This window comes from Pygocentrus nattereri, chromosome 5 (assembly GCF_015220715.1).
Source record: "Pygocentrus nattereri isolate fPygNat1 chromosome 5, fPygNat1.pri, whole genome shotgun sequence".
Classification (NCBI taxonomy): domain Eukaryota; kingdom Metazoa; phylum Chordata; class Actinopteri; order Characiformes; family Serrasalmidae; genus Pygocentrus; species Pygocentrus nattereri.
The window spans coordinates 13,253,166-13,275,263 of record NC_051215.1 but is presented as its reverse complement, the minus strand read 5'-3'; the positions used below and the strand labels follow the sequence as shown (position 1 = coordinate 13,275,263).

At 41.7% G+C, this 22,098-nt stretch overlaps 1 protein-coding gene across 4 annotated transcripts in view; it reads left to right on the top strand.

Moving 5' to 3' along the window:
• The first annotated feature begins 580 nt into the window (after positions 1–580).
• The window catches only part of npnta (nephronectin a), a 92,268-nt gene continuing 70,750 nt past the window's right edge, over positions 581–22,098 (top strand). For all 4 annotated transcript variants that reach the window (XM_017701408.2, XM_017701406.2, XM_017701407.2 and 1 more), the window contains exons 1-2: positions 581–885; positions 13,942–14,042. In XM_017701408.2, the coding sequence (XP_017556897.1) occupies positions 815–885; positions 13,942–14,042 (172 nt within the window). In that variant the 5' untranslated portion in view covers positions 581–814. The remainder of the gene's footprint in view (positions 886–13,941; positions 14,043–22,098) is intronic.

The window sequence follows — 22,098 nt, the reverse complement described above, 5'->3', positions numbered from 1 at the left end:
ATGGACTACAGTCTGTAATTGTAGAACTACAATTTTGTAACCATGGGAACCAATTATAGAACCACTTCATGCTTAAATAGCTCTTTAGATTGATATATACAACACAGTCTCTATCAATCTGAAGAACCATTGAAACCGCAAGCTGCCACACCTACCCCAGCTAATTAACTCCTTGATTGATGTCAATGATTGGCTGGACAAGTGTTTCAGTGTTAGATTGGGCGGGGGGATACAGTGGTGACCACTGGGGTAAGATCTGCGCTCCATGGAACGTAAATGAATCACTGAGTCGAATGTTCGATCCATTGAGTAGAACAGTTCAACAGAATCGGCTCTGTCGATTGACTCGAACGTTCCGAAGGCTCTTCAAAGCGCCGCCAGCGCGATTTCTTTTCCCACCCGTTTTCCGGGAAACCCCGCCTCATGCGCTAGGGCTGAGCAGTAATTCACACTCAACAAGAGTACAAACTACTAGCCAATTGTAGAGCTGGAGGCGCACTCGTTGTAGCCAATCATAGCTCAGAGGACGGGGCTTTACGAATACAGGTGGGTAAAAAAGCCCATAACGCCACCAGCAGAGAGTGCACTCCGCTCTGTGTAGCAGTCAGCAGCGCTCTGCTCCTGCCAGGCTGCTGCTCTCTCTCCACGCTCTGGATGAAGTGAAGGACACAAGTGTGTCTCTCATGCCGTTGGGCTCTTTGTGACCAGCTGAACCCTGAGCCGGACTCCAGTTACCTCGCCAGCGCGCTGAAATAACCGGAGCGCTGATTTAGCTGGATAACGGGATTTAACTTGGAGGTTTTTTTAGAAACACATGGAAATGTTGCTGAAGTTGGTTTTGTTGTGGACTTGCTGGCTCGGAGTGGGAGCGGACTTTGATGGAAGGTAAGGAAGAAGCTGTGCACACTCAGAGACAGGGTTCTTTAGAACCATAACCATGAGTTGTGTTTAGAACCTTTGCATGCTTGCATGGTGAAACGGTTCTGCACATTGATGGCACCAAAAAAGGTTTCCTGCTCTGTGACAAGCTTGGCATCGAAACAATAGCAGAACTCTTTTAGTACCTTTTTCAGACGCGTAAAAACGCGGTACAACACATTCTCCATCAATCTAAAGAAACAGGTAAGCTTTAAATGGTCCTATACAGAACTCATGGTTCTAAACAGAACCGTTCCTCCATTCCCTGTTAGTCTAAAACCAACGAAGAACCACCTTTTTAAGACTGCACGATGCTGTGCAACTCAAAGCTTGCTTTCTTTTTCGTGAAGTGCGCAAATGTGTGAATTTTAAATGGGTTTTATTCCGGTGGTCATGCGAACAACTCGAGCGTCAGACGAGCGCCAGTTGCAGTTGCAGTTGCATCCACTGCTGCATTAATTCCAGCGGCAGCTCCAACTAAGTTCTGCCTGATCTGCTGAGTGCTGGAGGTGTTAGGGTGTGCTGTGGAGGCTCGAGGTGTTCAGGCTGCGTGGAGCGGAGCAGCGAGTCTTTGTGCCAGGCGTTCATGTCCGAACACGACTGCTGAAATATGTGAGCAGAGGCGCAGAAACGTGCACACGCACCTTCCACTGAACGGCCGTGTGAGAGGAATCCGGCCGCATTCCTAGCCCGCAGCCTGCGGTTCACTCAGACGCTCTCAGAGTCATGCAGCCTGACTCGGCGCGCTGTTTCGATTTGCCCCCGTTTTAACTCCGTTTGTCCCGCGAGGCTATTTTGGAAGTAACTTTCCTGCGCTTGCATCATGCTGGTGTGTGAATGCAGCGCGCGCTTGGCGCAGCGCTCGGACCCGCCGGGCAGCGGGCGCTGTGGACTGGACAGGACACGGTCCACCAGAGCCGCTGGGGAGGGAAAAAAGTGAAAGAGCTGGTCTTGGAAACTGGCTGCTTCACAGGGTTCCTCCTGCTCTTCTTGTTCTTGTGGTTCAGCCTCCTCAACATCTTCATCCTCATGTTCCTCTTATATGGCTTTGTCTTCTCCTTGGCTCCTACATCATCATCACCATCATCATCATATTCATAGTTAGAATGATATAAATTATGACCATCATCTTCATCATGTATTTTGCTCTAGTACGACAATCATCATCATAATCATCATCACCATCACCATCATCCTTGTGTCTACATCACCATCATCATATTCGTAGTTAGAATGATATAAATTATGACCATCACCTTCATCATGTATTTTGCTCTAGTATGACAATCATCATCATCATCATGGCTTTTACATTTCTTTTTTCTTCTTATTCTTCATAGTTTTTTTTTCTGTATCTTCTCCTACACCATCTTCCTCTTCATGTTTACACATCATCATCACCACACATATCATCTTCACTGTCATCATCATCATCATCATCATCATCTAATTCATTTTCTTGGTTCAGCTTTTTTTTCCTTCTTCATCTTTGTCTTCTCCTTGGCGCCTACTTCATCATCATCATCATCATCGTCATCATCCTCTTGTGTCACAATAATTTCCATTATGAATCATTTGAACTATTAAATGAATTAACATCATAAACATATTAATCCTCTTCATAATTGTTGCTCTTTATGATCATTTTAAGCATCATCATCTTTTTCCTGGCTTTTACATCTTCATCTTTGTCTTCTTCATATACTTTTTATGGCTCTTCCATCATCATCATCATCATTATCATCATCATCTTTATCGATATCATAATGTAATCATATTCAGCATCTATTTCATCTTCTTTTTCTATTAGTACTCCCACTACTACTTCTTTCTCTTACTAGTACTTCTTCTACTACTACTACTACTTTTTTCTTGTTTTTCTTCTTCCTCTTCTGCTAGTACTTACACTACTACTACTACTTTTTCTTCCTCTTCTCCTGTTCATTCTTCCCTTCTTCCTTATCTTCGTCACTCCTACATAAACTTATTTTTTTCTTTGCTGGTACACAATCTTCTTCTTCTTTTGATCTTCTTCTTCTGCTATCCTACGTAACACAATCTTTCTCTTGTTCTTTGTTCTTCCCCTCAGTTTAATTTGTCTCAGTCTTTCACTGCTGACCTCCTTAGTGAGACAATTTTGCAAACACACTCATAACTCACAGCAGGGATGCCTGTGACCTGCTTTTTGTTGTGTGTGCCCGTCCGGTACTGTAGGATTATTCCCAACAAGCAGTGCATTGATCCACCTTGCTGTATCAGCATTTACTGTAAACTGTTTGGATAAACATGTAATTGTGATTATCTTCTGTCTCCATCTCCCATGTTCTGGACTGTATCTTTACCTCACTGTCCATATATAGTCCAATGTGTTCTGAAGTGACAACACCGGAGGTGGCAGGTTCCCCTGGTGTGGATCCAATCTTAATCAAACACACCAGAACCATCTAAAGAAAGATGTGAACATTAGAGGGAGGTGTGTTCTGGTAGTGTTGGAAGATGGTAGATTTTCAGAAGCATGGTTGGCCAGAACTGACCATTGTGCTTGGACTGTATCATGCTGATATTTCACTGAGTGAGCTGGCCGGTGCATAATCAGAGTGTACATTAACCCGCCAGCATACGTTATTAATGCCAGCCATGATGGAGGGAGCTTGTCACCTGGGTCATTATTTGCCAATTTCCACTGCTTATAAACCTGCTTCGCTGCCTCCATCTAAATTCATAGACAGAATACCCTGCAAGAGTGCGCTGCGAGTGGCCCATTCATTATTTCCAGTCCTTCGGCAGGGCAATTTAGAGCCCCCGTCTAATGGGCCGAGGCATACCTGAGGGATGGCTTGCTCCTAAACTGCATACAGGCGTTTTGTACTACGATGGTGAGTTTAATCGATAGAAAGACTTTCTGCAGCCCAGATGGGAGTAAATCACTGCTTTAAGGTTGTTTTGGTGTTTGGTTGAAGGTCAGAGGAGCACCGAAGGTTGAGTTGCTACACAGCCCTGTGGGTAAAGGCTTACCCAACTTGAAAGGTTCTCCATTTAGTACTCAAAGACATCCAGCCAGTCTGCATTTTTGCTTTCAGCCAGTTTCTAAAACGTCTGATCAGGGCAATCAACTCTCTACAGCCCTCGATTACCTGGATCACATGTGACTGCAGATGGAACAAAGCAAATCTATTGGTTGGTGGGGGTCCCTGAGGACTGAATTGATAACCTCGGCCTCAGTGTTAAGTGTAGTATACAGGCAGGTCAATAATGCTCTCTAATTCTGTTTACTCTTGTGCTTTAGGTGCACTTGGTAAATCTGTTGTTTAAGGGACCGTTGAATGAAAAAATCAGATTTACACAACATTCCATTTACTCCAATTGTGCCCGTTCAGCCTAGAAGTGATTGGTGTCCATAATTAACAAGTCCAATTAGCATTATGCAAAATTCATACCTAAATCAACTTGCCTTAAACCGCAAGTAAAGTCAAAGAGATTTATGTGGTTTCACATTGCTATTTGCCTCTACTTTCTATGTAGTAGTTTATTTCATTCACATTTTTCGAATTTAAAAGGTTAGTTTGGCATATTAGTGCAAATAATATTTCAATTGTGATTTTGGCAAACAGTGCTGGAAATATGCTAATGTGTTTCACGTACTCATTTAGCCAACACTGTGTGAGCTTTGAGTTAAAAAAATGTTAAAAATCGGGCAAAAACTGGTGCTATGGCCAAAATTTGGCCATAAAAAAACATAAAAAATCCTTATTTGTGATACTGTATAACATACTGTTTTCCATCATAACAGACAAAACTAATAGTACAATTTCAGGCTTCAATATGACTACTAATATTTTTAGCTATGCAACTTCTCCATTTTTATAAATAACTGTGTGTCATACAGTATCAGAAGCAACGTAAGTGTAGGGCTGAAAGATTCATCATTTTTAGATTGAAATGCAGTTTGATTTTCAATTCAAAGAGCAGCAGCAGCAGTTTTTAATTATACTCAAACGCAAAAGGATGTCACAGAAAAAGTGAGGCACAACATGGCCTGGGCTGTTTGTTCTAAATTCACAGACAGAATACCCTGCAAGAGCGCGCCGCAAGTAATTTCAAACAGACTTGTGTGATTTCAGATAGGGATTCACAGTTGGAATTGGCAGATTTATTTTTTTCCTCCAAACACGTTATCGCCCTGTTTATTACTTTTATTTTGGCCGTTTTCTATCTGTATTGCAATTTTATGAGGAAACTAATGTGATCCAGGTCACCGAACCTGGACTGTGCACCTGTGTAAAAACTAGTGATGTGTGTTCCGGCTATTTTTGTGATTTACATATCTGTGAGGATTAATGAACACATGTAAGGGGGAAAAATGACCTCGGCCTTAAATTAATGTAGGGTTTTTTTAACTTTTAAAACTTTTTAAAACTTTTTAACTCTTTAGGAGACAGCAGTGATGCATAAAATAGCCAAAGGGAGGAATGCCTTCAAGTTTTCATGTTGGGTGAGTAACAGAGGCATCCACTTCCGGTGAGCTAATAGACTAAAATGACAGCTAACTAGTACAACCCTTTATGATGTACTGTTATAGATAACAGTGTGTCATACAGTGTCAGAAACCATGTAAGTGTAGGGTTAAATATTAATTGTTTCTATGTTGAAATCACAAATGGATTGAGCGCAATTTTAATTTTTCCCCACAAAAAGATGCGACAGAAAAAGCCAGGTACACTGCCTGGCTGTGGGTTTTAGAAACACCTAATAACACAGAGCTTGTGAACTACCTATAGCTGTTAGAGACCGACCAGAAGCAGCTAAACATCCATGTAATGCATACATGACAACACAAATGCAGCTTGCTACATTCTGTCCTGAGCTTGAAGCCAGGAAAAGTAGATATGTTGGTGTTCTTGGTCAAAAAACAGGCCTGAAATATTATCAAAGTCCAAAGTTGTTCAGCCCCACGTAAGTGTGAAACTAAAGGAGGGAACTTCAGACAACAAACACATCTCTGACATGACTGACAGAGAGTCTGTACTAGGTTTCCTTCTAGAACACTTTCCTCCAAACTTACTGGTTCCCAAATCTAGTGTTATCCTTCTCTAACATACTTACTTCCACTAAGGAGGGGCTTGTTAATGAGCTGTTGGATCAGGTGGGTCACAGCAGGGATAACACCACAAAACGCGGGGCAGACCTGCTGAGGACAAGGCTTGGGTTGGATCTCATGCTGGTGGTAATTTGCCTAAGGACACATGTAGTCCTGCCACATAGCTACCCTCAGCTGCTGAGAGACTAAGGCAGATTCCTGAGGTTAGTCATTAACCGTACCTTTTTCATTATGAGTGATTAGCCTCCCTTAGCCTGCTGGAGGCACGCTCCCTGTTGGACTGGCATTTGAGTGCACACGCACCGTCTGTTGCGAGACGCTGCAGAATGAGTAGGATGTGGTTGTCAAGTGTGTGTTTTGATTACCCGCGTCTAATTGCAGGCCTGTCGGAGGAGGTGTCGTAGGAATGCAAAGGGTAATAATCCTACTCCTGTGCTTTTCTGAAACCACTCCAAGCATCAGCCATCAATCCATTATTCATGAGATGACCATATACATATTACATGAAGGTGCAGTACACACAATATGAGTTTAATTTGGAACCACAAGAACGGCTACAGGCCTTTGGCGAGTAACTGGAAACATGAATTGCATGAATTTTACATGAGTGTTTTTTTTCCACCCTCACTTACATAGGAGCACAAATAACTGCATCCACCAGTAATTTGGATCTTGGCTCCCACATTTGGCCAGCAAGGAGAGACTTTTATGTGAATTGTCGCCTCCTACAAAATGAATGCATATGCTAAATGCAGACAAAGTGAGCCATTGAGAGTGTGTGGTAGGAGCACCTTTGACAGGGGAAGGCGAGGCGTCCTGCTAGGTGGCAGAGATTTGTTGTGACAGTCTCGTTACCCCAGCTAAGCACTGAGCCTGGCGCCAGGCATCTCTTTTCCCTCTCGCTCTCTGTCTCACGCTCGCCCTCAGTTTGGCATCTCCTTGGATGCAGCCCAGAGTTCACGAACTGCAGATTGGCACGCAAAGACTTGTGCAGTGCTTATCCATCCTCCTGCAGAGATGAGCTATGGAATCTTCCATGGGGTGACAAGCGATGGCCATTTTAAGCAATATTTGTTGTTTGAGTATCCAGATTTTTTTAAGCAAATAGCAGTTGAGGATCCCAGTGAGAGAATATTTCACAGGGACAGAGGAAGTGGGGGTACTGAGGGGGTGAGGGGGTGGTAGCATGCCCAGATTTAAGAGTCATTTAACTACAACTGCAAAAATACAATTAAAAAGTCAGAATTTTATAATAATTTTAGTCCAGTAAAGACCTGTGTGTGCATGTATCTGTATGAATTTGTATTTTTTAAATGTTTTTTTTAATACGCTTTCAAAATGTGCCAGAGCCGTGCACTGTTTGAGCTGCATTCACATTACAGCAAGTGGAATCGCATCCCTTGCCAACCACTGGCCACTTTGGATACTTGTCTCTAAAACGCTAGCAGGCTGAGGTGCAAAGTGTATGCAGAGATGTAAGCTAGTTTTGAGCCCCAAATTTACCTCATATTGTTTTCGGCCTTACATAACCTAACGTTATAATGTCCCACATTTTTAATTCACTTCTTCACTATGTTTTTTTCACTACTGACATGCACCTAACGGATAACATATGAAAACAAATTCTGGCTAACACATAGCTAGCATGTTACACCAGCTTACGGCAGTGATTGGTAATGTTTGTTTTTTTTTTCTTTATCCTTGAGGGGACCAAGTAAAAAAAAATAAATACAGGGGAGCTAATTGACTAACAAATAGCATGCTTATGCTAAGTCATTTGTACAGGAGAAGGCAAAAGGGTTTGAATTTAATGTATGTTTTAAGTAATTGTGAACCATTTCTCTTGGTCCATTCATCTTAAATTGTTCACAGAATGTAAAGAGCAGTTGCTTAAGGAGATAATTTTCATATGAAGTATCCTATGTATTGTGATGTGCTGCTTTCTAGTGCATGAACACACACACACACACACACACACACACACACACACACACACACACACACACACATTTTCTAAGCCACTTCTCCCTCAGGGTCGTGGCTAGTGCATGTAATTCCTAAAAAAACTCCCTTAAAGCTAGGGTGAGAAGTTCGGTCATCCGGGAGGGACTCGGAGCAGAGCCGCTGCTTCTTTACTGAGGTGGTTCGGGCATCTGGTTAAGATGCCTCCTGGACGCCTCCCTTGTGAGGTGTCACAGGCAAGTCCACCAGGAAGGAGACTCCGGGTAAAACCCAGGACACGCTGACGTGACTATATTGCCCAGCTGGCCTGGGAGCACCTCGGAATCCACCCAGGAGAGCTAGTGGAAGTGGCGGGGGAAAGGGAGGTCTGGGCCTCATTGCTTAGGATACTACCCCCGCGACCCGAACCCCAGAGAAGCGGAAGATGATGGATGGATGAATGGATGGATGGAAAACTCCCTTAAAGCTTTTCTTTGTCAGATGTGGGGATTTGGAGACCTCTCTGGTGGAAATGTGTAACTGCATGCAACATTTTAATGTCGGTTGCGCTCCAAAGCGCTTCTTCGAGTGCATGAATCGGGTGATTGCGAGCATGCTGACAGCATTCAAAGAGAACTTGGTGCAGGATGTGTTTTCTAAAGATGTGATGAATTATCTGCTATTCTCATCATCAGTAGTATAACATTGACTCCGCATTTGGGACCTAAACATTGAGCTAGACCTTCTTTCTGAGCCTGTGCGTGTGACATTAAATCTGTGTGTCCCCGAAATCTGACCTGACACAGTGCACACACCACATTTTAGCATGTTTTAGCAAGGCTTCTGAATCAGTAATGCTACTTCCAAATTTAACAAAGAAAGTTTATAAAATCTTGAAATATTTTCAAAACTTACATTAAAAAAAATACTTATATTTTACATTTATAAGTATGTTTTTTTAATGTAAATTTTACATATTATTTGTTTATTCATTGTTAACCGTGCTCTCTCATGTGCAGGGTGAGCATGTAATTTAACAATGGGCTTAACACAATAAAATATACATAATTCAATTAATCAAAATGCTTTTTTAACTGTAAAAATACACCCCCCCCACCCCTCGTCATTCACTTCACAAATCATTCCTAACAGTTCAAGTATGATGCCATATTACAGTTGCTATTGGAGCTGTGTACTCTAAACCTTTCTCTGTCTGTCCGTCTGCCTTCCTGTCCGTTTGTCTAAGCTCCGCAGGCTGCCCAAATTACCCTCTCTCAGCCTCTCAGCTGCTAGGCCCGCTGCCATATTGCTGCAAAAGCCTTTATTGGTTTTATGAGTGGGGTTAAAATGACTATCTGGAGGAGGGCTATGAGGAGATTTAATTATTAATGCAGCAATAAAGCAATCTCCAAAATCTGTAGTTTTGTTAGTGCCGATTAGCGTCCTCATTATACAAACGAGCGCAAACAGGGGAGATTATAAACCGTGATCAGGTATGGTCTGTGATTTTTATAGTCCTCTGATGTCTGGGCGATCAGTTTAATGGGCGGGGAGGACAGTGACAGCCGGCTCGCCTCCAGGTACAGGTAGGAGACGGACGCAGTGACAGCAAAAAGCATCCGTCCAGCTGCATCTGTGCATGTGAGGCAAAAAAGAGGAAAGAAAAGAGGAAAAGAGAGAGAGAGAGAGAGCAATGGCAATGTCAGCCTAAAGCCAGGCGCTTGCTCTTAGCATGCCCGGTGTGTCTTTGGAGTCTTTGTGAAGAGCCCTGTCGATGTCTCTCTGCCAGACTGCTGCACACAAACATTTTTCCCCAGGCTGCCATTCCTACTTAACACTCTCCATCAGGCCTGCGCTCGCAGTGATTGGCAGTGCAGGAGGCGGCATTAGCATTTTCACCGCCTGCCAGCCGAGGCTAACCGAAGGCGATCCAGTGGAGTGTGGCTGGAATTAACAATGCCAAACTCTTCTCTCTCTCTCTCTCTCTCTCTCTCTTACTCATCCTCCTCCTTTGTTTCTCTCTCTCTCTCTCTCTCTCTCTCTCTCTCTCTCTTCCTCCTCTCTCTCTCTCTCTCTGTCTGCTTCCATCCCTGTTTTCCGTCTCACGTTCTCCCTTGCTCTATCCTCTGTCTCTTTCTCCCTCTTGATTTTCCTTTCTCTCTATACTCACTTTCTCTCTTCTCTCTTCTTTGTCTTGTCCATCTTTTGATCTGCTTTCTTTCTCCCTCCCTCATCTTCCTCTCTGTCCTCTATCTCTCTCTCCATTTCTCTGTCTCTTTTCCGTCTTCCCCTCTCTCCTCTAGTCTCTCTTTTTGACTTCCACTCTCTCTCTCTCTCTCTCTCTCTCTCTCTCTGTCTTTCTCTTTCTCTCTCTGTCTATCACACACTTTGTCTTCTTTCTCTTGTTATTTCCCCTCTTTTCTCTCTTCTCTCTCTCTTTTTCAATCTCCCTTTCTCTTCTCCTCTCTTTCTCTATCATCTTTCTTTCTCCCTCTCCTTCCCTCTCTCTCTATGTTCTCTCATATTTTGTATCTCCCTCTCTCTCCTCACTGCTTTCTATCTTCTCTCTTTTTCTGTGTTCTCTCTCTCTCTCTCTCTCTCTCTCTCTCTCTACTTTCTCTCTCCCCCTCCTCCTCTGCCCCCCCACCCGGCTCTTCTCTATATGGTAATGAAGGCAGATGTATTATGTTAGAGTGTGGATTGTAAAAGAGTGCTATGCTTGCTGACTTTTCTCAGTTCTGCCCTTGATCCATCCATCTTACGTCATGCAGTGACCAAATTTGGACAACTTTGCTTATTTTTCGAGACCTTAAATGGTTCGATCTTCTCCCTCCCTCTCAAAAACATTTGGCACCGCTTTTTTCCAGAAGGAAAAAAAAATCCTGTTTAGAGCGGCCAAGAAAATCCATGTCTTTGCTAGAACAGTTCATTTGAGCTTTAAAACATCCTTTTTCCCATTTCTCAGAGAAATGTAGTGGATTTAATGCAACGTCTTCAGAAACAGCTCTCATTCTCTCGTGTACATTTGGGTCACATTGTATTTCTTTGTGAAAATGGCATTATCATTTTCTGCCCCACCGCCAGTGGTTGCTGGTGAATCTCTGGGGAGCGCAGATAGCGCTCGTCTCACCTCCGCTACCAGCTGCAGCCACACGGGAACATCAGCCATTATTATGGGATGGCAGGGAGATAATTCACACTGGCGTTATCTGCAGCCCCCCTATCTGTGCATACAATGGGAGCAGAGTGAATGTAGATAAGATGTCATTGGCTCACTGATGTATGGATAAGCAGGCTTCAGTGAGTCAGACCCAGAGGCATTAGCCACACACTGCAGTCACGCCCTCATCATTTAGAAATGGCCATCACCAGAATCAGCAGATTTTTAACTGGAGGCACTGAAGCCTGGTAATTCAGTTTGACCTCTCGTATAAGGCTGTAATCCTGGTCAGGAGATGGTGTACAGCAGTGGTTCCATTTCCGCCATGGTTTAGTGTTTTCCCTGTTTTTTAGCTGATTAGTTGGATCTTTTGTGTTTAAGCAGAGTGAACACTAAAAATCCAGGCTCTACGTCTACAGTGTATGTTGAAATAAAGGTGACATCAAGTTCAGTGCAAAACCGAGTTCAGTGCTAAACATTAATATAGTATATGACTATTTTAAGATTAAAGATTAAGATTTACTAATATATTCAGAAACATAAGATTTATTCATATGGATACTAGTTTTAAAGGGATAAAAAAATAATATCCCTTGTATGTATTTTATATTTATATTTTAGATTTGAATTTTATACCCCAGTTGTTTAGTTAGATCTTGGCTGATGTCATTTCACAATTATTACACCCCTTACCCCATTTAAAATCCCAGGTTTATTCCATACAGAGACTTCAGTGTAAACTGTCCGATCTATTCATATGTTATAGAAATGTATAATAAACATTGGGCCCTGGCCATTTAAGGGGTAAAAGCTGCAAGATTTGGGGATTTGGAGATTAATTTCAAGGACATTTTGTACTGTTGATTGTGCTTCAACAATACCCCCACCGCCCCCCTTGAGCGGATCAGTCTGATGATTTAGAGCACATAGAGAGAGTATTGGAAGAGAACTCGAGAAGTCAAAACTCGAGAAAGGACAGCAACATTCCCAAGAAACCTGATCCGACTAAATTTATTAGTATAGTTATTATTTCAGGCTTTGCTTTATTTTAGAGTGAATCACGTCAGCACACGCACACAGACGCACACACACACACACACACACACACACACACACACACACACACACACACACACTCAATATTTTATTTATTTTTTTTTTTACCCTGATGCAGTGATGCTATTTCCTTGCTATTTCCTCTTTCTGTACTAAGACTTATTATTCATTAACTACAGGGACTTCCGTGGTAACTAGCTGAGTTCTTCCTAGAAGTGTGTAGTAAAACATTGGGCCTGCCAGTGGGCTCTAGCCATTTAAGGGGTTAACTCAATTAAACACTCACATTACATAATATGTATATGTATAATATGTATAATATAGCCCAGGAGGTGACGCTACCAAGAATTCCTAGCAGTTTTGGTGTGTATTAATTATCACCCGCCCCCACAATTTTTTTCTGTTATGTTGTTCTCGTTCCCCGGCCGGGTGACCGGGGTCCTCTCTGTGTGGAGTTTGCATGTTCTGCCCGTGTCTGCGTGGGTTTCCTCCGGGTTCTCCGGTTTCATCCCACAGTCCAAAGACATGCAGTCAGGCCAACTGGACATGCTAAATTGCCCCTGTATGTGAGTGACTGTCTGTGTCTGTCTGTCTGCACTGCGATGGACTGGCGACCTGTCCAGGGTGTATCCTGCCTTCCGCCCAATGACCGCTGGGATAGGATCCAGCACCCCACCGCGACCCTGACAGAGAAGCGGCTTAGAGGAGGGATGTTGATTTTACAACACTTCGTTTTTCTATTAAGCTTCACTAGTTCAGTCTGTATTACTATAATATGGTTAAACAAAGGTGCCACCAGTTTGGTTCCCCAGTGACACAGCCTTCTAACGTTTTGGCCCACAGTCAAATGACTGCGATATCCAGATTAAAAAAATGCATAACCAGAGATATTTTGACCAATACTGTTATTGGAGGAAATCATCTGCCAACTTATATATCACTCAAGCTCTAATTATGACTAATAGGTGCTAATAACCTGGTTGATTTGGATGAAACACAATGAAAAGCAGCCAAATGTAGTGTGAAATGAAATGCGCACTGTTAGGTTTCAGTTTCTGTATGTTGGGTTTTTAAAGTTTCAGACTTAACACACGCTAGTGTGCCCATATTTATGTGCATACTGTACGTAAAGTAAAGGTGAGAAAAAGCTACTTTGAAGTGAAACTATAGCAGAGCAACTTATGGTTCATGAAAGAACATTTAAATGGATAATCCATTTTTATAAATGAGATACATGAGTGTGATGAACACTTAAAATTTAAAGAACCTCTATTTTAGTGGTTCTCAGACCAGTCCTGAAGGCCCCTACATTTGTGCTCTAGTCTAACTCACAAAATGTGGGCAAAATATGAGCAAAAAATGTGGACCGTCTGGAGGCCCTGAGGACAAGTTTGAGAACCACTGCTCTACAAAATGCTTCTAATGAAAGGTCATCCAAGCCGAAAACCTTAGAAGATTCTTTTACTTCTAATATTGTTAATACTTTCTCCCATTAGCGCGCACAGTATTTTCATTTGTGTACATCAGTGAAATGTTCACACAGTGGAGCTCTGAATATGCAGGTCAACAGCACCCCAGGGAGCAGGAACCTTTACTTTAGAGTCTTTCCTGTTCTGAATATGAGGTTACTAAAAATGGATGCATTGTGGGGGAAAATGTAAAAAAAAAAAAAGTCTTCTGTTGCATAAATCTGCATAAATTGCAACGCAATGGTATGTAGTCGTTTGCCTCAAGTGACTGAGGACTGACGATGCTGTCTTTCTGACAGGTGGCCCAGGCAGATGGCCTCGTCCAATGGTCTGTGTCGGTACGGCGCGCGCATTGACTGCTGCTGGGGCTGGACACGGCGTTCCTGGGGACACTGTCAGCGTGAGTAACCGCTGCTACCGTGGGCAACCAGGGCTCTGGGGCCAGCTTAGAGGGGCTTTTGTTACTGTTAGATGCTCTAAACTCTCAGCTGCACATACTTAACACTCACACACTTGCACTGACCACACGGCAAGTCACTAGTTCATTACGGTAAAGTCCAGTCCAGCACTGTTTGGTTATTTCCTTGTTCAAAGTATCCTCATTCAACTCAGCACCTACCAGGTTTAGTAGAGGGCATGGGCATTTGAATTTTTGAATATCCACTTTTTTAAAAAGACTAGTAATTAAATATCTCAATGAGAAAATGTTTACATTGTTATGAATAATAAAAAAGTGTAACATTTATTTATTATAGCTAATAAGCAGTACATAATTAGCATACTTGGGTGTCAAAAAGTTTACACTCTTATCCATTACTGTAAAATAAACACTGTACATTTACTGTGTTTTTACAGTGTGCCACCAAAATCTGTACCCAATATTTCTGTTGATTTAGTGATTTTTATTTGTGTTTTAGGTGCCTGTGATTTAACATGCTACAGAGTGACTACTGACCTAACACGGTCATCCTTTTGATGTTGCTATATAATTTTTTTAGCTTCATATTGTCATACAGAGCTCCACATATTTGTCATCATTCCACTGAATGGGATGCAAAATTAAGTGCTTTGTCCCTACATCAAAACCTAAAATTACATGCTTAATAAAAAATATCTGAGAATCCTAGGAATGTGCATTTCTGACTCATTTAGATATTCAATTATCCATATAAGTGAAAAACTATCATACAGAACATGCAAATTAACATCCTAAAAACAGACAGATTGCTGTATGATTACTAATTTGTCAGCTCAGTCTGTTAATATTTCAGTGCAAACATCTTTTGCTTGTGATGAACTGGTGACTTAGGTCAGAACAAACCTGTAGATATTAATAAATATTATAACACCCTGACAGAAGCTCGAACATTCAGCCTCACTGAATACACCCACTTTCAAGCTCAAAGAAGATGGCTGCAAATAAGCCTTTTTAGATGATATTGTGGCAACAAAAAGCATCAACTCTATTTTATACCGGAGGTGCAAAGCATGAGGCGGCGGGGGGGGACAACGACTTCCATGAAGCACACGCTCCGCTTCCAAAATATTCTGCAGCAAATGATTCCCAAAAGCATGCAGTGCTGATTAAAGTGATCTCGTCAAGGGCCTCCAAAATGAATGTGCAATCATTGGAGATGTCCAAAGAGCTGCGCTACTCATGAGCTCTCATGTTCTACTCAAAGTGATGAGCTCTCTAATGCAAAAAAGCACAAAAAAGCACCACATCTATCTCTTCTCCCAGATTTTTTTTCCTCTATGCAGATGAACTCATCAAATTTATGAAGCGTTCAGAGGATGGGCCACCACCACTTGCATTAGAACTGTTAGCATGCTTCATTTGTCTGTTGCCATATGTTTCATGCAGATGTCATGGGAAGGTCTGTAGAGATGTGGCATATTCCTGCCCTATTTGCCTCATCACTATATAGAAATAGCCTTGCACTTTTTGTAGTTGTGCTGGGAGACACGTGAGGATATTATTAGTGAGCTGAACGCGTCCAGCAGCCTGACAAATGCATGATGCTCCCTGCATGGCTTGTGTGCATGATAGTCCAGCTGTTGCTTTGGCTGCTGAAGTGCGGTACATCGGAAGGGTTTGCTCTCTCTGCACCTGGAAAAGGAAGCCACTCGTCTCCCTCATTAACTCATGAAGCTGGAACTAATAGCTAATGCGCTTTCCTAACCCCGTGGCGTTTGACATACCAGTGCACTGAGCCGAGAGTCAGTCTTATCTCGTTTAGTTCATCTGCCACCTGTCACATTATCACAGGTGGGGCAGTATGAAAATGAAGCATCGGTGCATCCCTGTAATTTTCTGTTGGGTGGATGAGTGAGAGTGAGAGTGCACATGTCTCTTACATTTCCTTTGGTGCTCTTTCAATTCAGAAGAAGAATCTGAAACTGACGCGAGCAAATGTTGTCTTTAGTCTGAACTAATAACTAATAATGTGAAGTACTGAAAACAGTCCAGTTAAAAAAATACACTGTATTACGGCAACATCGTGGCCCCCCTGCATTTGTAATGTACATGCAAACAGGGCAAATCTATGTAGCTGCCTTCTGGAAAGGAAATGCTTGAACTGAACATTACACTACAGAATAGGGATCGTGTTGCTTTCTTTTGAGATACATTATTGATACACTGGCGCCAAATACCGATTTATTTATTGAAACATGTCTGCGCCGTAAATGGCCTCCCCTTCCAATCTGATTTACCAGATTCGCTACTTTGTGACTCCACATGGTGGCGCTATGGCGCTAATCGAATGAATAGGGTAAACCTGCAGTGAAGACAAAAGAAACTCACAGGGGAGAAATGGTTGACAAACATATCAGACAAGCACCATCCTCTTTAAAGTCAAAGATCTGGGCCGCTTCAGCTTTTACAGCATAGAAGGGACAAATCAAAGAGACAAAGACTGTAAATAACTGCCTTGTTAAAATAACACAGCGAACATGCATAGTCACCTTCATCATTATCCTGATCTGGTTGTTGAGAAAACAATGTTGCGTCAACTCAGTCAGCCTACAATTAATAGTTTTTAAAGCAAAGCCTCCTGTTACGTCCCCGAGGGCTACCAGTCTATCGCAGGGTGTTTTTACAACAACCTTCACCCACACAGTTAGAAAAGATCTTAGTGAGGCACAGTTGTGTTCTACCTTTAGACATTTTAACCCCAGAACCGCTCTGCTTTCTGGCCATTTTAGTGGCTCTTTTACATTGGAATGATGACACATGCAGTCAGTGTAAGTGTTAAAGAGGCATGAAGCTAAGCTATGTGCTTTGTTATGCATTGTTTGATATTGGTTGTCAAATTCTGCAAAACTGACTATAATAAATAAATAATTCCTGCTATTTGACTCTTTAGGTTAGTTTCATTTTCTTCACTTAACAGATATTGTGATGTATCCTAAAAGACTGTCATACAGTAATCGTAGAATCGTAGTATCACCATTATCGTGGGCATAAGACTACAAAGATGGCTGCAACCAAATATCTTTCAGTTATAACATTACAGGATGAACAAACTAATGTAACACAGAACATGGTTTGGAATACCAAAACAAAAATACACATGTACAGTTTAATACATCTTCAGAGCACAGCATCAGGTTTCAGACATCAGACAAAACAGCCTTGGTTGGTGAAGTTTGTGTGACATTCACGATTCGGTCCTTTCTTTCTAGCTTTATTACAGCTTTGTGGCCAAATTAAAGATGACAGTGCACTACAGCCACAGCTTTTACTGAACTGTGCTGTTATTATATTTCTTTGTTACTACCTATTATTGTGTTCTCTCTCGCATCCGCCTAAGAGTTAGGAACCGTCACATACTGACCCGAAGAAAAAGTGTTTGTGAAAATACAAAAAAAAGCAAAAGAACCGCCCCCCCCCCTTTTTTAAATTAGGGATAGGTTGTTCATGATCCCTGTTCAATAACAAAAACATAAAAATAACAAAAATAAGATTTCATTATTAGAAACCAACAAAATCTTAGAATACTGGGAAGCTCTGCTATGGCACTGCAACCAGAGGCGGTGCTGACCTGTAGCGAGTGCTGTGTTTTTGACACCACTTGATGGGTCACTCATGCACTTTGAACAGTCACTGGGTAGGGCTGCAATGGAAAGAGGCAGCAACGCAGCAATAAGAGGATTTTTAAGTGTAGTTTGGGGACGGCCCCTTCCTGTTCCAACATGACTGTGCACCAGTGCACAAAGCAAGGTCCGTAAAGACACGGGTGAGCGAGTTTGGTGTGGAAGAACTTGACTGGCCTGCACAGAGTCCTGACCTCAACCTGATAGAACACCTGTGAATGAATTAGAGCAGAGACGGCGAGCCAGGCCTTCTCGTCCAACATCATTGTCTGACCTCACAAATGCGCTTCTGGAAGAATGTTCATAATTCCCATAAACACACTCCTAAAACTTGTGGAAAGCCCTCCCAGAAGAGTTGAAGCTGTTATAGCTGCAAAGGGTGGGCCAACATCATATTAAACCCTATGGAGTGAGAATGGGACGTCACTCAAATTCATATGCGTGTGACAGGAGACGAGCGAATACTTTTGGAAAATATTGTGTATATAATGAAGCAAATAAAAAAGATTAATAATAATAGAGAAAAAGAAAAACAAGTAACAAATGAAATGTTAATATAAGAATTCTTTTCTCCTGGCTGAAATTTTGCCTCAGAGAATAAGGTAGATAAGAGAGAGAGAGAGAGAGAGAGAGAGAGAGAGAGAGACCATGACATTGAAATGTATTGGTATGTGTTGTCAATATACAATCCAGAATATAAATATAATAGGTTCTAGTATATTTCTCAACATATTATTTTTTGCTTGGGGAGAAAGACATTATCACACCCCAGACACCAGGTAATAAATTATTAAAACCCCTGCAGGACAATGGGCAAACAATAATTTCAGGTTTATTATTAGTCAGTATTTTATATTGGTATTTAAATATATATATATATATATGTATGTATATTGTCCCAGTGAAAACTCAACAGTCTTTGAAATGGACATCACCATGTCCAAACTAAGCACAGAGAAACCCAAGCAAACCCATCATGACAGCTGACAAGAATGCAATCAGATGGTCATTAGCTTGGTCAGTGGTAATTGAAAATGGCTTGGGGAGCAGAGGCAGATGGGATTCGGGTGACTGAGGGACAGCAGGAGCTCTGCAGGGCTGATTGCAACATTTCAGCAGCGCTGCTTTTCCATTACACCCTCCAGAGCTGAGCTGTGGTTAACTGATCAGTCCAAGGGACGTATGGTAGCATGCAGGGAAGCAAGTGGTTAATGAAAGCCTGGCTGAAGTTACAGAACCAGAAAGTGCTCAACACTAAGCTACTTTACTACTGACCTGCTCTGCTTACTCCACCCAAACATGGATCTACTGAGCCAAATTCTGGCAGCTGTGGACAGTGTCTAGCTAAAATACAGGAACAGTGGCTGTCAAAAAGAAATACTCGCACCTGTTTTTGTAATGATAATTGATACACTAAGAGTGTATTTGGCAAAAATGTGACTTCACTGTACTTGGAAACATGTTCGCAATACATGATACATGTTCTACATAGTTTTTCTGAGGTGTTAAAAAGGCTAGGGCTGACCCGAATCATCATCAAGTGTTCAAGTGTCGAAATGTTTTGTTGGAATAACTTGGAATCTGCATCTTTTGTAAAGGCCCCAGATGATTGGATGCTGCAGCGTGACTGAAATAAAATGCAGAACTGTATGAAAAACATCCATTCACAATGTCTGTGATGTAGTTCACTGCACAACTATAAAGACAAGACCACATATTGAATTTCAAAAGTAGAACAGATCATAAAATTTAATAAGAAAAATGTCCTTCATGGTTACAGGAACATGAAAATGGAAACATAATTAAAAGGAGAAAAATAATCTCAAAAGGTCATCATGTTCATACAGACACACATAATCTCACACGCAGAAGTCAAGTTAACAAAGCCAAAAGCTTAACAAAGGCAAAAGCTCAAAGAAAATCAGCCCGTCAAAGCAGTTATAGCTATATGCAAATGATATGTAAAATAGACAATCTGTTCATCATTAATACTGCTTTAATGCAGACACATTTGGGCTCAGAAACAAAACTAAACACTGTGTAATTGATGAGATTCGGTCAACAAAATGACTGTCCGTCTTAATGATGTCCGCTATCAGTCCAGCCCTTGAAGGCCTTGAAGGTTTTCCAAATGGTCACTGTTCAGCCAGTTGGAAATATTAGTCAAGTTAGGCAGATGAACCAGATGCACGTGGTAGTAAAATAAATGAGCTTTATTGACAATCAAGAAACAAAGGAGTGGTCAGTGAGGTCAAAACCAAGAGAGAAGCAAACAGGTACATCAAGAAACCAAGATCAGAGTCCACAAACAAGCAAAGGTCGAAAGCCAGAGAAGCAAATACCAAACCACCAAAGTCCAAAGGGAAATCCGACAGAGGAAACGAAGGCCAAAAAGGGTCAAAAAACACAGGATGCATAAACAGGAAGAACGGTCAGGACGCAAAAGACTGAGCAGTTGGCAATACTTCACAACAAGTGAACAAAAAACAGGTATATATACAAACAGATCTCCTGAGAACAGGTGAGTGTGCTTAGAATTCAGGAGAGGAGGATCTGTGTAAATGTTTGATTATGATTGATGACGGCCTTGTGACTGCAACATCAGAACCAGAATCATTATGGGAGTTGGGGTTCACAGGTGTGTGAAAAAGCTCAGGTAAAACAGGTAGCGTGGCAATACCCAGTTTCAGCTTCTGTACTGTAGGCCATCAGTGTGTTTGGTAGGATAGATTGGAGATTGGCATAAAATTCCTTATGTCATGTTGCAGCATCCTTCTCAAGGACTATCCCCTTAGCCTCACATCATTCCTAAGAAATTTAATCTTAAGCAAAACATTCTATATTAGGTAAGATTCAAATTTGATTACAGGACATGATCTACATCCCTTCTAAACATAATTTTTACTAAAAGGACCTAGATGTCTTAGAAAGAAGTCACATTTGTGGGAGCACTTTAAAATATCAGACAAAAGAAAAATGCTCAGTGCAAAATGTACAGTAAGAGCTTAGTGTGCCACCAAAGCATTACAGGTTTGTTGAATCACCTCAAGTAAGTAAGTTTAGTGATGCTTATCCGAATACCGGTACCTGTTTCTATGTAATTATGGAAATGAAGGAACTGTATTGAACACATCTAGCTGTAAACATTCTGATACGCTGTTTGCTGTCGCACAATAGCTTACAATATGACTAAATATGGACGTTTGCTTTTTATGCTTTTATCATTTTCAGTATGCATCTGTCACAATTGGCCCCTCCCAGTCTCCTCATGTGCTTTATTTATCTTTTAGTCCTGTCATGTGCTTTTGTTTTGGATTTCTTCCCAGTCCAGCCCCCTTGTTTTGTGACTCCGCCCTTGATTGTTCCCACCTGTTTTCCACCTGCGTCCGGTTATCCCTCGTTATCCCTGTTTGTATTTAAGCCCTGTGTTTTCCTGAGTTTCTGGTTGGTCTTTGTTTGATGTTAGATGTTCTGATTGTTTGTTGGTGTTGTTTGAGTTAGTGTTTCTTTCGTCATGTCTGAGCCCCAATCTCTCCGTGTTGGCTTTTTGAACCTGGACTGTCATGACCACGACCCTGAATTTGCCCTCAATAAAAGTCGCTTATCTCAGGGTATACATCCACCCCTCGCTCCGCGTTACAGCATCAGTCTTGCTCGCTCAACCTCATATGACTTAAATTTTGGCTTGAACCATTTAAACTTCATCGAATTGACGTCTTCTCTCCAAATTTTCAACAGTTATGTACAAAAGCAGATATTTTCAGTATTATGCTTTTTTGTCATGTTGCCAAAGAACACAGAGACAGCTGTTGACGGTCTTCTCTCCTCTCAGAGAAAATTGTGTTTGTTGTTTGTGGCGAAGAGCAGCCTAATGGTGCCTGATTGGCAACGAGGCAGCCCACATTCATTTGCATAAACTTAAAATCGGCTGAACTTTATCGACATGCAGCGGGGCAGATTTTGCTGCATCGCAAACCGCCATGCACCGCATGAGGTGGCAGAGTTCTTGATTGAATAGGATGTGGTGAGGCCAAGATGCAAGTGAACACGTAGAAAGAAGTTTATGAAAAACAAGTACAGTTTTATCCAAGCATTTGCAAAACTAAACCAATTAGAGACTGTTTCGTAATGTAGCAAGAAGCAGTCAGTTACTGGTTAGTAGTTACTGGCTTGACGTTGGTAATCAGTAAGTTTACTAAGGACATAATGGACAATTATAGACACAAATAGAAGTGCTTGGGAAAATGCTTATCCCTATCCCTAGTTATTGCTTAATAAAGTCGTAATGAGCAGTGTGTTAATTACTAATTTCCAACTCAGTAAGGCTTATTAAGAGCATAACAAGAGCATTATAATGT